At 45.1% G+C, this 17,435-nt stretch overlaps 1 protein-coding gene across 9 annotated transcripts in view; it reads left to right on the top strand.

Annotated features, from left to right (window-relative positions):
- The window catches only part of KREMEN1 (kringle containing transmembrane protein 1), a 155,384-nt gene that overhangs the window by 77,038 nt on the left and 60,911 nt on the right, over nucleotides 1-17,435 (top strand). The window contains exons 16-17 of one of the 9 annotated variants that reach the window (XM_027820766.3): nucleotides 7,229-7,364; nucleotides 7,733-8,675. The exons of 7 other annotated variants lie outside the window; for them this stretch is intronic. In XM_027820766.3, coding sequence (XP_027676567.1) covers nucleotides 7,229-7,325 — 97 coding nt within the window. In that variant the 3' untranslated portion in view covers nucleotides 7,326-7,364; nucleotides 7,733-8,675. Of the gene's footprint in view, nucleotides 1-7,228; nucleotides 7,365-7,732; nucleotides 8,676-17,435 lie in introns of those variants that run through there. One more of the 9 variants, XM_027820767.3, reaches the window with a different exon arrangement.

Below are 17,435 nucleotides of genomic sequence, written 5' to 3'. Positions count from 1 at the left end.
ATATTGCCCTCTCCAAATTCCAAGCAGTATAGTGATACAGTTCCTTCAGGTCTGGGATTTTTATTTCCTTCTCCCAGAGTTCAAAGTGATGGGACAAGTGTTTGCGCCCATCTCCTCTTCATGGGGGGTTGGAGGTGGATGTAATCAACCAAGTCTTTGTCCTTTGATGTTTCCAATGGCTCATTTGGTTTCAGTGGGCCTTCTTCTGTGCAGGACCATCACTTTGCATTAATTAATGCTTCTTTCCTGTTTGATGAGTTACACAGTTACAGAGGTTTACAATGCAAACAGTCAATATAACTTTATACCATGTGTCAAGGTTCCTTCCCCACTCTGAACTCTAGGGTACAGATGTGGGGACCCGCATGAAAGACCCCCTAAGCGTATTTCTACCAGCTTAGGTTAAAACTTCCCCAAGGCACAAAGTCTTTGCCCTAGAATTAGGTAAACGCTGCCACCACCAAGTGATTTAACCACAATCAGGGAAAAGACCACTTGGAGTTGCTATTTCCCCAAAATATCCCCCCAAGCCCTTACACCCCCTTTCCTGGGGAGGCTTGAGAATAAACAAGATGAACACAGACCAGTCTTGGATTTTTAAGACTCAAAAAACCCAATCAGATTCTTATAAAACAGAACTTTATCAGAAGAACAAGAAAAGATAAGAGAACAACTCTGTAAAATCAGAATGGAAGATAATCTTACAGGCAGTCAGATTCAAAACAGAGAGAATCCCTCTAGGCAAAACCTTAAATTACAAAAAGACACAAAAACAGGAATACACATTTCCTCCAGCACAGCGAATTTCACAAGCCAAAACAAAGAAAACCTAACGCATTTTCTAGCTAGATTACTTACTAACTTTACAGGAATTGGAGGGCTTGCATCCTTGATCTGTTCCCGGCAAAGGTATCATACAGACAGACCAAAGCCTTTTCCCCCCCTCCAGATTTGAAAGTATCTTGTCCCCTCATTGGTCATTTTGGGTCAGTTGCCAGCCAGGTTACCTGAGCTTCTTAACCCTTTACAGGTAAAAGGACTTTGCCTCTGGCCAGGAGGGATTTTATAGCACTGTATACAGAAAGGTGGTTACCCTTCCCTTTATATTTATGACACCATGGGATACAGATGCTATAAGTGAGATCAATACAAGCAGTATCCTACAAGCATTTCATCAAATCTAAACACATTCTTACAAACTTAAATCTATTTTAGCAATGCTAGCACACAGGTCAGTCAGACTGGTTTCCAGCTATGCATTTGTTAGTATTCATGAAGCCTAGGGGCCTTGGCTTGAGCTGGCACCTGGTCTGCCAGTGTCACAATAGTCTTTGAACCATCCTATGGAATTTAACAGAAAATTATATACTTGCTATAGAAACCTGTAGGATAATTTAAAAGTCCTACAGAAAGGTGATCATTTGCTATTAAATTCCATAACATTTTAAGAGAGAGATGTAATATATATCTGCAGAGAAGATTAAAATATATATACGTGAGCCTGCAAAATGTTTTTTCTTTTCCACCAAGTATGGAATTTTCCCAAAAAAAGTTACATTAGCAAAGTTCAAAGTTGGGATACTTAATTTATTGAAAAGCTATTTTAGCTTACTATTAGAGGTCTCTGTGACTTCTGGTCCCTGTACACATGGATTCATTTTGACTCTGGCATGTGGCTTTACAGGCAGAGAGATCTAAAAAATAATATTAATGAAACTTAAAATTCTCTGTGGCTCCTTTTCTGAAAAGACAGTCACCATTATTGAATTTATAGAAAAGTGAGATGGGAAAACATATATGGCAGTAGTACTCAATGAAGCCGCAGACACCACCAACATTCTACCCATCACTGAAAATACAAACCAATTGATTCTGTCACCCAAAATCAACTAATTCTGGTACTCCCCAGAACTCAAACCATTTAATGTTTCCTCCTACAAAACATACTTCTTTAATGTTGCCTCATACAATTAACACAGAATCCCCATAACACAACCCTCATGCATAATTGATATAGATTCCCATAGAATCTAGATACTTACCACAATTAATACAATGTCCTCACATACAGCATCACCCAGAAAATTCATGGAGAGCCCCCTTCACCACCCCCACATTTGGCAGAGTCCATATACATTACAGATTCCCACAGGGAGAACTCATCACAATTAATATATTCTCCCCTCCCAGGCCTGGGAAGCACAACAGCACTGGGAGATGTTCACACATCCCCACCACTGAGTAGGGAGCTGAGGGTGGAAAACCACCAGCTAACCATCAGCACATGGTCTGCCAGTAGAATTGATGAGGTGGGACAAACTGATGGTGGGATCACAAAGTGTAGATATGGCATGAGAGCCCATACTGGCAGTTTCTGAGCCCTGCATTTAAATTAATTTGTGATTCCTGCCCCCCCCAACCCCATGATATGAGGCATTTCCATAGTACACAGTGTTCTGTTAGCTTTTGTTCAACACATGAATAAAATGAGATAAAGTTACACAGTTCATAACTTCAATCTTCCAAAAACTGCCAATAAACCCTTCATGTCCCATCCACCATCATACATTCTGTTGACCTATATATGCTACATGTTGCTGAAAGAATCTGTATTTTACAAATGTTTTAGGGAATTTAGAAAAAAATATAGTATTGGGATTATTTGAAGTCCATGAGATCCTGCATGGTCCTAGAGGTCTGCACTAGCGGAGCTTGAGGCAGGGTGAGGGCCTGTGTGTGTAGCTGTAAAGCTATTTGCACTAGAAAAGCCATATTAGATTATCTAGTCTATCCTTGGGGAGTCATGAAAGATTGCTAACTACAGTATATTCTCCAGTACAGTTTTAAATATGCCAAGTTATATGTTTTACTATTGTACATGAGATGAGATAGAATACAGTGTCTGCAGAACTATGGCACTGAGATAGTTAAATAAAAGACAGACAAGGATCTGACCTTGGTGTTTTCTGCTAGGACCAGGCACTTACATGTACATACCATTGCTTGTTGTGAATGTGACAAGAGAAAATTGGGTGTGAAGCCTTTTAAACAGAAATATTGCCAATTTCAGCTGTTCAAAAATATTGAGTCAGCACCTAACAAATCATGAGATTAAAAAAAATAAATTTTGCTTCTTTGATTTGTCTTCTAGCTTTTAAGCTGTTAGGGTTCACATTTTCAAGCTTTTCTACATAACCGTAAAGGCTTGAAACTTAGGCCCAGAGTCACAAAGATATTTAACTGCCTAAATCCCAGATTTAGGCCATAAAATTTTGAATTTAGACACCTAAATCCCAGTTTTGGCTCCACTGCGATCCACCAGACTTCTGCCGAACCCAGTAGGGGTCTAAATTCATATGGTGCCTAATTTTTCAAGGTAAAGGTTCCCTAGGCATCTGTTTTTCTGCATCTCAGTATGTGTGCTGTAGCCTTCCTCTAGAAATCTGGATGTCTATCTCTTACTTAAGCCCCAGAGCAATTCACAAATGGGGGGAAGATAGGTGTTTGCCTTCTAACCCAGCAGCGGCTTAACCACTGGACTACAGAGTCAGTCTCTCTCTCTGGCCCAATGACTATTTAAGTATTTATCCACAATGGAACAGTCATTGAGTGCAAGAGAGAGTGAGAAGGATATTGATAAACTGGAGAGAATTTAGAGAAGAGCCATGAGAATGATTTCAGGATTGGAAAAATGCCTTATAACGGTATATCAAGGAAGTCAATCTAGTCAGTTTAAAGAAAAGGATAAGGGTTACTTGATCACAGTTTATAAGTACCTACATTGGAACAAACATTTGATAATGAGCTCTTCAATCTAACTGACAAAGGTATAACAAATTCCACTCAGTGGAAGTCAAATTCAGACTGGAAATAAGAAGCACTTTTTCAAGGGAGGGCAATTAACCATTAAAACTATTTACCAAGGGCCTGTGGGGAATTCTCCATCACCGGAAATTTTTAAATCAAGCGTGGATGTTTTTCTAAAAGATCTGCTTTTGTTAAAACAGGAATTACAGTAACTCCTCACTTAAAGTCATCCTGTTAATGTTGTTTTGTTGTTACATTGCTGATCAATTAGAGAACATGCTCGTTTAAAGTTGTGCAGTGCTCCCTTATAACATTGTTTGGCAGCCGCCTGCTTGTCCTCTGCTTGCAGAAAGAGCAGCTGGGGAGAAGCAGGGACGAGGTGCACTCAGGGGAGGAGGAGGAGAAGAGGTGGGGCAGGAGCAGGAACTTAGGGGAAGGGGTGGAACGGGGATGGCGCAGGGGGGGAAGAGGCCGGGTCGGGGGGGGGTCGAGCACCCACTGGGCAGAGGGGAAGTTGGCGCCTATGGCTCCCCTAAGTTCCCTGTGCAGCAGCCGCCCAGCAAGCTATCAATTGCAGGGCAGTTCAGATGTCCCTCCCCCCACTGCCATGTGCTGCTCCTGCCCTCTGCCTTGGAGCTGCTCCTGGGAGCCTCCTGCTTGCTGTGGTGCTAATGTCAGGGTGTCCCCCTCCCCCCCTTCTGTACCCATCTCCACAGTGTCGTGGGGGACACTACAGGGCTCAGGACCGAGGGAGCTTGCTGGCAGCAGCTGCTGTCTCAACTTGCTGATCTACTTTAAAAGGCAGTGTACTTAGAGTGGGGTCAACGTACTTAAAGGGGCAATGCACGTCTCTCTCTCCCACACAAAGGGTGTGTGTCTCTGTCTCTCTCTGCCATGCCGTCTCCCCTCCCTCCATTCCTGGTGCCTTGTAGAGTGAGGCTACATTAACAACAATGTGTTAAACCTTAGGGGTTCAGCCGAGGGCTAGTTCATCATTTAGCAGTAAGGCATTCCCTGGGAAATATCCCACCCTCTTCCACACTCTGACTCCACCACCTCAACCAAGCTTCACAATTATCATTGCTGTGTACAGTATTAAATTGTTTGTTTAAAACTTATACTGTGTATATGTGTGTGTCTGTGTGTATATATATACTACTACTTTAAGCTAAATGATGATAAGCGACTCCAATTTCCCCATAAGAATTCATATAAATAGGGGCAGTTAGGTTCCAGGGAAATTTTTTTTGCCAGACAAAAGACTATATTTTTTATATATCTGTGTGTGTGTCTCTGTGTGTGAGTGTGTGTGTGTGTGTGTGTGTATGTATGTATATATATATATGTATGTATATGTATGTATATACACACACACACAGGCCAGTTGGGTACAGCAGAGTAGTAGAAGGCAGATATACAGATGACCCCTGGATAAGCAGTTTTCTGTTCCCTGACTGACCAGAGCAGGGGCTGCTCCAGGTAAGGTGGACATGACTCCAATTAACCTGCAAAGAGTCAAGTGAGACTGTTAATCTAATGTGAACACCTGACTCTAATTAAGGCCCCTCTGATAGTATAAAAGGGCTCACTCCAGTCAGGCTGAAGAGAGCCAGAGGAGAGAAGTGCGTCTGAAGGAGTGGGTAGTGAAGACACCCTCAGGCCACTGGAAAGGGAGCCCTAAGGTAAGGGTGAAGAAGGCATTAAGAGAGAAGTGGGAGAGCTGTGGGGAAGTGGCCCAGGGAAATGTAGCAACTCTGGCAGTGAAAGGTCAGCTGCCAACAGCTGCTGCCATTAGGGTCCCTGGGCTGGAACCCAGAGTAGAGGGTGGGCCCGGGTTCCCCCCAACCCGCCACTACAGAAACACCTCCTGGGAGGGGAAGACAGGCCCCTCTCAGGACAGGAGGCTAAGCTGTTCTGGAACAAGCCCATAGGGACAACAGAGACTGTGGGAGTTCTCTCCTTGCTGGCTTATGACGAAAAGGGCTAATTAGACTGTAGCCCTGGCCCTAGAGAGAGAAGAGCTACATGGAGGGTTGCAGTGAGCCTCTGAGGCTAGCATGAACCACCTGGAAGCGTGGGACCCACAGGGACAAGGTCAGAGCTCTGACACAATAGATATATATATGCACACACAGAGACACACACGCAGGTATATAAAAATATAGTCTTTTGTCTGGCAAAAACAATTTCCCTGGAACCTAACCCCCCTCCCCCATTTATATTAATTCTTATGGGAAAATTGGATACGCTTAACATCGTTTAGCTTAAAGTAGTATTTTTCAGGAACATAACTACAATGTTAAGCAAGGAGTTACTGTAATTCAGGGAAATTCTCTGGCCTGTGTTCTACAGGAAGTCAGACTACATGATCATATTGGTCCCTTCTGGCCTCAATCTATGAATCTATAAAACTCTCAATAAAATCACAAGAATTAGCAAAACTGAGACAACCAGTAATTCTGTTTTATATCTTTCCCTTAACAGGAAGGGACTCAGATTTTATTTAAACAAAAAAGTATTTAAATGGTCCCAATATTCCCTAAATCTGTTTAATCTCCTGCTCGCTCACGTGCACACTCTCTCTCCACTGACCGATAAGGTGCTCATCTCCCAATCTATACTCTCCCAGAGAGAATCAAAGTCTCAGCAATTTTTTCATGCACTCCTCTGCTTTCTAAAACTTAGGCTATGTCTACACTACAGCGGTGCAGCTGCACTAATGCAGTTGTGCCACTGAGGGTTCTGGTGAAGGTGCTCTAAGCTGATGGGAAAGAGCTCCCCTGTCGTCTTAATAGCTCCTGCCTCCTTGAGAGGCAGGAGAAGCTCTCCCGCCAACATAGTGCTGTCCACAACGGCACTTTGGTCGGTATAACTTACGTTGCTCAGGAATGTGGGTTGTTTACACCCCTGAGAGACGTAAATTATACTGAAGTAATTTGTAGTGTAGCAATAGCCTTAGATTATCCAGTCAGGGAACAGAAATAACACCATGTGACCTGCAAACCAATGCCACAGTTTTAAGTAAATGATGAATCACAAATTTCAATGCAAAAAGTTGTCATACACAGAAAAGTCTTTTTCATAAAAGCTGAACAATTGCAAATAACAAACAAATTCATAAAGAATCTAGTTTCCTTGCAAATGGAGAGGGAGCTACATTTCCTGAATAGGTTAATTTATTGTGAATTATTTGCGCAGCTCTAATATTGGTAATGTGTAACGGGGATGAATGACTATCCTTCAGTGGGCTATGCATTGAAATTAAACACCATCAGGAGTTCTTCTAAAATTGATACAGAATGTTACATTTCCATCTAATTCAGTTCTGTTGCCAAGGTGCTTAACTTTTTTTTTTTTTTTGATGGCTCTTTAACACTCGCCTCCAACATTAGTTTCATCTGCTATTTTGTCTTTTTTCCAGACAAAATAATTGGAATCAAAAACTCAACCAAAATCCTGGGGTTTCAGCTACATCAGAACAAGAATTAGTGCAACTTCAGAGGATAGGAAGTTTGTAATCAGAGTACAACCGAAGCACAGCAAGACAACTGTCTGCAGTAAGCATAGCTTTCTCTACACCAACCTAGAATATAACTTTTGCCATGGAAGATTTATGCTATATTCTAATGGTCAGTTTCTGCCTTCATTTACATCTTGGCTGAGATGCCAGAGAGAGGAATAAGTGGTGCAGATTTGGCCTTTTGTATGTCAGGTGCAAGGAATAATGCTTCTAGGCATCGGCCTCAATTTGTGGTTTGGCTTCCTATTTCAGTCATCTTTCTCTAAGTAGAAACATGAGGTTAAGAAAGCTAGAGCCGTTCTGTTCTTGGACCTTCTCGGAAAGTTACTTTGCTTTCTTAAACTTGTTTAACTTCTAGTATTTGGGGACTTTCACATGCATTCTTCTTTTTTCTTCTTCTTTTAGGCTGTTACTGGAATAGGAGAGAAATGAGAGCAGTCCTTGCTGCCTGTTTTCACACATTGTACCAGAGAAGCAGCCCCCTCAGGCAGACCTCTCCCCTTACAGACTGACCCTCAGCCAAGCCACCATGCTGTATGGACAATAACATCCCTCCCTGTCTCCTTGATCATTTTAACTTCAACCACAAGCTCTTTTTATAGTAAGATTGTAACATGAAAAAGTAGTCCAACCTGAAATAGCCTTTCATGTCTTGGGTTTCCCTTTCTCATCTAGGTGAAGCAGTATGTTGCTTTCCCTTCACTTAAGATTCAGTTCTTTAAAATGTCACTGCTGTTTTGTTTTAAAGGAATAAATCCATGGCTCTTTACTCTCCCCTAATGCCAGTGCTTCTTCCAACAGTTAGATGATCAGATAGTATGTTGATGGGAGACATATATGGATGGATTCAAATACTGTTTGCCCCTGTTGTACTTGTACAGCTCTTTTATATCTGCAAACTTCCACTGAAGGCAAAGGAAGATTTGCCTATATAAGAGCATTCAGCTAGAAAGGATTACAGTTCTTAATATGGCTATCCAGGATGCTTTTGCTGGTCCCAATTTGTATAATCCCTAAATGGTACATGAAATGAAGCACTGATCTCCTTAAAAAGGATTGTAATTCTTTGTCTTAGACTTCCCTTCCTGTGGCACACTTGCATATGAACCACCCCACCAGTGTATTTGTAACTGAAATGGGACACCCTACTCTCACCCCTCACATTGAAAGATGACGACAAGAACATTTTCTCCCTGGATTCTTAATCAATACCTTTAATTGTAATATCTGTCTTGTATAATTGCAATAGATAATGTTTGTGATTAATTAGGGACTCCACTTTGCATTGACTTTTAATTGTGTCCCAGTATGTCTTCTTATCTTCATTAGAAAGTGATTTCTGAATTACTATCATGTGTAGGGTTTTGGTTTTTTTTTTTGGTTTTTTTTTCCAAAGAAAAGCCTCCAGGTGCCTCTGCACAAGTCCCTCTCAGCGTGCAGAGTCCATTCTGTCAAATGCAATTCCTTTCAATAAATTACACATAATCATTAACCTTTGCAGTTTCCAATCAGAAAAATCTTTGCCTCGTATATTGGGTAGAAAGCCAGGGTTGCTACAGACAGAAAGAAGACTGTGTAGAGGTGAGCTAGCTGAGCTGGAACACAGTTTATACCATAATGGGAACGGAGCCCCAGTGAAATAAGACAGACTGTTTATAGTTTACTGTAGACTAAGTTATAGTTTAATCTATTAATTCATTTTTCATATGTATTATGAAATCAATCACAACAAAAAAAGTGGGACAAATTCTAGCTGGAAAAGTCCACTATGGCTAGGTGTGCAGTCTGGTCTTATTTAATAACTAGCCGACAAAGGGGTAAGACGATCCAGTGGCCGGAAAATGAAGCTTGACAAATTCAGACTAGAAATATGTGGCAATGAACAGTTGACCTAGAGGTGTGGCTGATTCTCCATCACTTTAAGTCTTTAAATTGAGAATGGATGTCTCTTTAAAAGATACACTCATGCCTTTACAAATACAGCCCAAAATTGTGTGTGTGTGTGTATATATATATATATATATATATATTGTGATAGACCCAGGCCAATTGGGTACAGCAGAGTAGTAGAAGGCAGATATACTGGCCACTGGATAAGCAGTTTTCTGTTCCCTGACTGATCAGAGCGGGGGCTGCTCCAGGCTAGGATGGACACATGACTCCAATTGGCCTGCAAAGAGTCAGGTGAGGCCGTTAGGCTAATGTGAACACCTGACTCTAATTAAGGCCCCTCTGATACTGTAAAAGAGCTCACTCCGGTCAGGCCGGGGAAAGGAAAAGGGAGCCAGAGGAAAGGAAGTGCGGCTGAAGGGCTGGTAATGAAGACACCCTCAAGCCACTGGAAGTGTTGCACGCTCATAGTGCTGGTATAAGGGGCCCCACCGAGCCTCTACTCCTCAGTTCCTTCTTATCACCCGTGGCAGCTGTTGGAGCTTCCCCACCTTTGCCTTGGCAAAGTGTGTTAGTGGTTCCTAATTGAGAATTCTATAAATAGTTTTATTAGTTAGTATAGTGTGTTAAGTGTAGATAGTTTAGAGTAGTAGCTAGGACTTCTCTCTGTGTCTGGAGAGTGAGTCCGTCTCTCCCCGGTACTGTGGCATACCTCAGTCACCGTGGTTTAGGCAGTGGTCTTCCTGTGCAAAGCCTATGCCAACCAGTGACCTGCACTTGAGTTGTCTTAAGTGTTTGGGTGAGGGGCACAGGAAAGATCGCTGAGAGATCTGCCGTGATTTTAAACTGTGAATGCCAAAGGATCGGACAGAAAGACTAAAAGTCCTCCTCATGGAGGCAGCACTGAGGCCTGCCTCGGAGTTGAGATCTGACTTGGCACCGAATACGTCCACATCTGTCCGGAGCCCACCACCCGCCTCTAAGAGCTCACAGCACCGCTCCTCCTCACCGGTGCCAAAGAAGAGGCACATAGGATATCAGGAGAAGACCAGTTCCCTGGCACCAAGAACGGACAAACGGGCAGATAGGGATAGAGAGAGACCCATGCAGAGCCGCTCTCCCTCGCTGGCACCACGGCAGCCTCCGGCATTACCACCAGAGCCATAAATGCCCAGAGGTGAGGTGCTACCCCTCGCCCGGCACTAGATGGATGACTTTGTGGTACCATCAACCCAGGAGGTGTATGCTTCTGCTAAAGACTTGATGACTCTGCCAGTACCGAGCCCTGCTAAGACGCCTGAAGCGGCACCACCTGCGCCGCCTAGCGGCACCAAACCTACTACTTTCAGGCCAATCTCAAGACTGGCCTCTAGGGGAAAGACTCAGTTTATTACCTCACCAGAGATATCCCCGTGGCACCGGTCCCTGGCGCTGGGTGGATCGTCACCACCATAGTCACCTCAGTCATCCAGCTCTCCCTCATCTTCAGGATCAGATTTGGGGTCCGACATCTCAAGGCACCAGCACCGTCGCCACTCCCCACACCCATCTCTGACATCGGGAGTCCCAGCAGCCATGATGCCTCAAGGCGCCTGGTCCATGAGTCCCAGCATCATTCCAATGGCCCTTTTGGAACCCATGGGGGTTTCCCCCAGGTCAAAGTACCAGCTCGAGATGCTCCTATTCAGCGTGGTCAGAGATGAAAGCAATGCTGGGGATGCACCGAGATACTCCTGAGCCGAGCTCCAGGGTCAGTGCTGGACCCGGTCCCAGTACCGGTCCCAGCACCCAATCCCCAACACATCCCAGTACCGAGGCAGATGCCAGTACTGGTACTGGCCAGCAAGTGCACACTGGCCAGGAGGAGATTCCCTTGGACACTAGTACAGTTCATCCCTCCTCCTCGTCCTCACTGGAGGACGAATTAATGCTTAAAGGGTCTTCTCCTCCCCAGGATCACCTGAGAGTCTACCAGGACTTACTTAAGCAGGTGGCATCTAATTTGGTTCTCCAGGCGGAGGTTGTTAGGGAACCGTCTGTTGGCTTCCTGGACATTCTGATGGCCGCAGCTCCAGCAAGGGTCGCTCTCCCCTTGCACAACTCCATTATAGGCCCAATAAAGACCCTCTGGCAAAACCTAGCATCCATCCCTCCCACGGTCAAGAGAACTGAGAGAATATACTTTGTGCCAGCCAAGGAATGGGAGTTTCTATTTTCCCACCCCATGCCTGGGTCTTTCATGATAGCAGCTGCTAACAAGAAGGACCGTCAAGGCAACACGGAGTCAACTCCAAAGCCAAAGGAGCCTAAAAAGATGGACCTTCTGGGAAGGAAGGCCTATGCTACAGGAGGACTCAAACTTAGTCATCCCTTCCCACATGTTATAGTCATAGCAACCCAGCAATGCCTGCTGGGTCGCTATGCGCAAGTTGAAGGACAAACTTCCGCAGGAGAACCAGCAGGAGTTCTCAGGCCTGGTGGAAGAAGGCAAGACCATTCCCAGAGCCAGCTTACAGGCAGCCCACATCAGTCACTATGCGCAGGAGCTCATGGCTGCAAGCATCAGGGTTTCCACAAGAAGTCCAGCAAGCAGGGCAAGACCTGCCAATCAAGGGGCCCTCGCTTTTTTTTTTTTTTTTTTTTTAACAAACCGATGCTAGGCTCCACAATGTTAAGGACACCAAAGCAACTCTGAAGTCCCTGGGTTTGCAATCCCAGTCTCAGCCCAGGAGACCATATAGGCCGTATCCGTTTGGCTGCTTCTATCCTCACCAGAGATACAACCAGAGGAGACGAAGGAATAGAGACTCTGGGTGCAGGCCACATCCACCTTCCTGCTCCTCAGTGCAGCCCTCTCAACCAGCCCCTTGTCTGCAGCCCTCTCAACTGGCCCCTTGTCATCTGGGTACCTCAAAGCACTCATTTTGATGGGTTTTTCGAGGCCAGCATATGAATCCCACTCTCTCACGATCCAGTTACCCCTATTTTTTCCAACCATCTTTTCCATTTCCTTGAGGCCTGGAAAAGGGTCACTTCCAACCACTGGGTCTTAAACACAGTGGAGGTCACCTCCACCCCACCCCCCTTCCCCATCCCTCTTCAGGAACCCTTCTCACAAGCTTCTGCTATAGCAGGAAGTTCAGTCCCTTCTCAGTCTGGGGGCTGTAGAAGACGTTCCACCACCTCTAAAGGGAAGAGGGTTCTACTCCCGTTATTTTCTGATACCCAAGGCCAAGGGGGGGTCTCAGGCCCATCCTAGACCTGTACTGCCTCAACCGATTTCTCAAAAAGCTGAGGTTCCGCATGGTCTCCTTGGGTTCCATTATCCTGTCTCTGGATCCAGGGGATTGGTATGCTGCCCTCGACTTAAAGGACACATTTTCATATATCAATTTTCCATGGCTACAGAAAATATTTGAGATTCATGGTGAACCAGGGCCATTACCAATTTGTAGCGCTGCTATTTGACCTTTCGGTGACCCTGAGAGTCTTCACCAAATGTATGTGGGTGGTAGCAGCGTTTATAAAAAGAGGAGGAGTCCATGTATTCTTGTACCTTGACGACAACTGGCTAATCCAGGGCAAATCTCAAGAGCAAGTGAAGTTGGACATTGCCATCATCCAAACAACCTTCCAGTAGTTGGGCCTTCTTATCACATGCAGAATTCAACACTAGTCCCCACTCAGATAATAGAGTTCATCAGGGCAGTCCTCGACTCCCAGCTGGCAAAGGCCCTCTTCCCAGAGGATCCCTTCTGAGCAATCTCAGAGCTAGTCCACTACATGCAGGCCCATCTAATCACGACTGACCTGCTTTAGTCTTCTCGACCACATCATGCACGTATGTGGTGCATCACGCGAGGCTGAGACTCAGACCTCTCCAAGACCTGCTAGCCACCCTCCCTCCAGGTACCCCCTACACAGGGTGGTTACGCTGCCCTCACACATCCTCAGCTCCCTATCATGGTGGCTAGACCATAAGGTGGTCTGTGAAGGGATTCCCTTCACAAAATCTCAACCATCTGTGCACCTGGTCTCCAACACTTCAGTGCTGGGTAAGAGAGCCCTTTTCGGGGTGCTCAAGACTCAAGGGCATTGGTCCACAGTGGAGCTAGCTCTCCACATCAATGTCAGAGAGCTCAGAGCAGTCAGTCTCATATGCCAAGAGTTTCTGCGTCATATTGCGAACACGACCGTATCAGTCCTCATGGACAATAGGTCAGCCATGTCTTATATCCACAGACAGGGTGGAGCCCATTCTTCCCTCTGTGTTGGGAAGCAGTTTGCCCATGGGAGTTCTGCATCACATGTTCTATTACAATTGAGACTCCATTTCTACTGGGGGTGCTGAATCAGTTTGCAGACCGCCTCAGCAGATCCTTCTGCACTCACAATGAGTGGTCCTATGTCAAGATGTCGCACTGAGCATCTTCCGCATGAGGGCTTTCCCCACCTAGATCTCTTTGCCACATGTTCCAACAGAAAGTGCCAGCAGATTTGGTCTCTGAGGGGCCACAGTCCAGGCTCGATGACAGGCATGTTTCTGCTGAACTGATCGCATCACCTGCTCTATGCCTTTTTGCCCATTCCACTGGTGCACAAGGTGCTGACAAAAGATTGAGCAGGACTGAGCTCGGGTCATCCTGATAGCTCCAGCGTGGCTCAGGCAGTATTGGTACACCTCACTCATTCATTTCTCTCACGAGACCCTGATTGAGCTGCCTATGTACCCAGCCCTGATCTCGCAGGACCACAGTCAGTTGCTCCATCTGAACCTCAGCTCTCTTCAACTGACAGCATGGTATCTTTATGGCTGAATCCTGATGAGCAAGCTTGTTCAGAGCAGGTCCAGAAAATTCTCCTGGGCAGAAGGAAGGCTTCCACAAGGTCCACTTACTGTGCAAAGTGGAAAAGTTTTTCCATCTGGTCATGAGGTTCCGCCGATGCATTCTTCGATTCAACTCATTTTGGACTACCTCCTGTCTTTGAAGAAACAGGGCTTAGCCCTTTCCTCCATTAAGGTCCACCTGGCGGCCATTTCAGTATTCCACCCGAAAATTGAGAATAGATCAGTGTTCTTACATGAAATGGTAGTTTGCTTCCTCAAAGGTCCTGAGAGGGCATTTCCATCAAGTGGGGGAACTGCTCCCCCAATGGGATTTGAACCTCGTCCTCTCAAAACTGACAGGATCACCGTTTGAACTCATGACAATGTTCTCTTTCCTACATCTTGCATGGAAAACAGCCTTTCTGGTGGCAATTACTTCAGCCAGAAGGGTCTCAAAACTCTGAGCCCTTATGGCAGAGCCACCCTATACAGTTTTCTTTAAGGATGAGATACAGCTGTGGCCACACCCTAAATTCCTTCCGAAGGTTGTGTCCCAATTCCACTACAAACAACCAATCTTTCGGCCAGTCTTTTACCCTAAGCCTCACGAAACTAGGGAGGAGATGCTCCTACATTCCATGGACATCAGGCAGGCTCTGGCTTTTTATACTGAAGTGACCAGACTGTTTCATAGGTCACCACAGCTCTTTGTAGCAATAGTGGACAGAATGAAAGGGCTTCCCATCTCTGCCCAGATGATTTCGTCCTGGATCACTTCTTGCATACAAGCATGCTATGACCTCACGGGCATTCCCCCTCCACCAAGAGTGACTGCCCACTATACAAGGGCCCAAACCCCCTTCTTAGCTCAAGTTCCAATCCAGGACATATGCAGAGCAGCAACCTGGTCATCAATGCACATGTTCACTTCACTTTATGCTATCACACAAAAGGCCAGAGACGACACCCACTTTGGCCAAGTGGTTCTACAGGCGGCTTGTCCTTGAACTCTGAGCCCACCTCTGCTAGTACTGCTTGCGAGTCACCTAAGTTGGAATGGACATGTGCAAGCGCTCGAAGAAGAAGAAAAAATGGTTACCTACCTCTCATAACTGTTGTTCTTCGAGATGTGTTGCACATGTCCGTTCCAAAACCCACCCACCAGCCCCACTCTCAGAGTGGTTGGTAAGAAGGAATTGAGGAGCAGAGTCTTGGCAGGGCCCCTTATACCAACGCTATGAGCGCGTGACACCAGAGATGCCAGAGCCGAGCTGACTGATAGCTGTGCTCAGGGTGCTCGCACACCTAAGTAGGAATGGACGTGTTCGACACATCTCAAAGAACAACAGTTACGAGAGATAGGTAACCAGTTTTTCTTGTGTCTTGCTTGCAGTATTCCTGCTAATACATCCCAGAATGCTGTTTGCTTTTTTTTTTTTTTTTTTTTTTTGCAACAGTGTTACACTGTTGATTCCTATTTAACTTGTGATCCACTATGACCCCCAGATTCCTTTCTGCAGTACTCCTTCCTAGGCAGTCATTTCCCATTTGGTATGTATGCAACTGATTGTTCCTTCATAAGTGGAATACTTTGCATTTGTCCTTATTGAATTTCATCCTATTTACTTCAGGCCATTTCTCTAGTTTGTCCAGATAATTTTGAATTTTAATCCTATCCTCCAAAGCACTTGCAACCCCTCCCAGCTCAGTTTCATCCACAAACTGTATAAGTGTACTGTCTATGCCTTTATCAAATCATTGATGAAGATACGGAACAGAACCAGACCCAGAACTGATCCTTGTGGGACTCCACTTGATATGCCCTTCCTGCTTGAATGTAAACCACTGATAACTACTCTCTGGGAATGGTTTTCCAGCCAGTTATGCACCCACCTTTATAGTAGCTCCATCTAGGTTGCATTTCCCTAGTTTGTTTATGAGAAAGTCATGTGAGACAGTATCAAAAGCCTTCCTAAAGTCAAGATATACCACGTCTACCGCTTCTCTCCTATCCACAAAGCTTGTTACCCTGTCAAAGAAAGCTATGTCACATTGCAAACCCATAAACAATTTGCTGCTGGCTGTCACCTGTAAGTCTTTCTGAATTATTGTCTTGCATTTCTATAATTCAGAAATGAATTATTTTTACCTAGATCTCTTAGCTGTATTATTATAAATTCAATCTCCTTGTTATTTTTTGCCCATGTTTCTCACTCCCTTGTATTATTTCTCCATCCTAATTAGCATTTAGAAATCCTCCCAGTTCAGTATCATTTGCCAACTTAATTCATGTAGTGTTTCCCATAGTTTTAAAAGATTAATCCTACTCCAGACAACATTAGGAGGCCAGCTAGGGTGACCAGACAGCAAACGTGAAAAATCGGGACAGGAGGTGGGGGGGTAATAGGAGCTTATATAAGAAAAAGACCCAAAAATCAGGACTGTCCCTATAAAATCGGGACATCTGGTCACCCTAAGGCCAGCATGGGGGAAACCTATTGCCATTGTTCTGCATCCCTGTAGCTTTGAAGCACCTTTGGGGTATTAGGGGCTAATCATCAAAGGTAATCTCTCCTCATATTGTTTGCGTGCTGCTGCAGCTCCAAACCATGAGGCGTATTCTTTATTATTGGTGTATATTACCATAGTTGTAGAATGCTATAATCAATCCTTAGATACTTCTGTGATGGGCACTTGAGAAATACCTAAAATAGAATAATGGATATCCCCCAAATTCATCTCTTAGCCACCCAATACAGATAAAATCCTTCTAATATTTCTGCATGAGTCAGTTCTTCCAGCACCCTGATCATTTCTGTTCGCCTGATCTGAATTCCCTGCAATTTGTCTGGATCTCTCTGATAATTATAGAAATTGAGAGCTGGAAGGGACCTCAAGATAATAATGTGGTGCCCCAAACTGAACACAATATTTCAGGACTAAAGTATTTACTTAGTCCTTGCTCAAGTTAAATTTCCATAAGTGCAATAAGTATTTCACATATTGAAATAAGCCTGGTCGGGGAATCAAAAGGGGAAATGGTTCCATGGTGCAATAGGGTCCAGAAGATCAAGTTTAGAACTGACTTACTCTTTAGTTGAATGTATAATGCTCCAAAGATATATATTAACCCCCCCACACACACTTCTCACCCCCTGACAGCTCCCCGAGGACTCCTGCCCCATCCAATCCCCTGTCCCCTGACGCCCCCCCCCCCCCCCCCAGGACTCCTACCCCATCCACCACCCCCTGCTCCCTGTCCCTCGACCACCCCCGGACCCCCCGCCACTGACTGCCCCCTGACGCCCCATCCAACCCCCCCTCTCATTCCTGACTTGCTCCCCGGGACCCCTGCCCCATCCAACCACCCCTTCTCCCTGCCCCCTGACC

The sequence above is a fragment of the Chelonia mydas genome, chromosome 15 (genome assembly GCF_015237465.2).
Source record: "Chelonia mydas isolate rCheMyd1 chromosome 15, rCheMyd1.pri.v2, whole genome shotgun sequence".
Taxonomy (NCBI): Eukaryota; Metazoa; Chordata; order Testudines; family Cheloniidae; genus Chelonia; species Chelonia mydas.
Note: the sequence above shows the minus strand (reverse complement) of the source record. Positions and strands in the feature narration are given on the sequence as shown.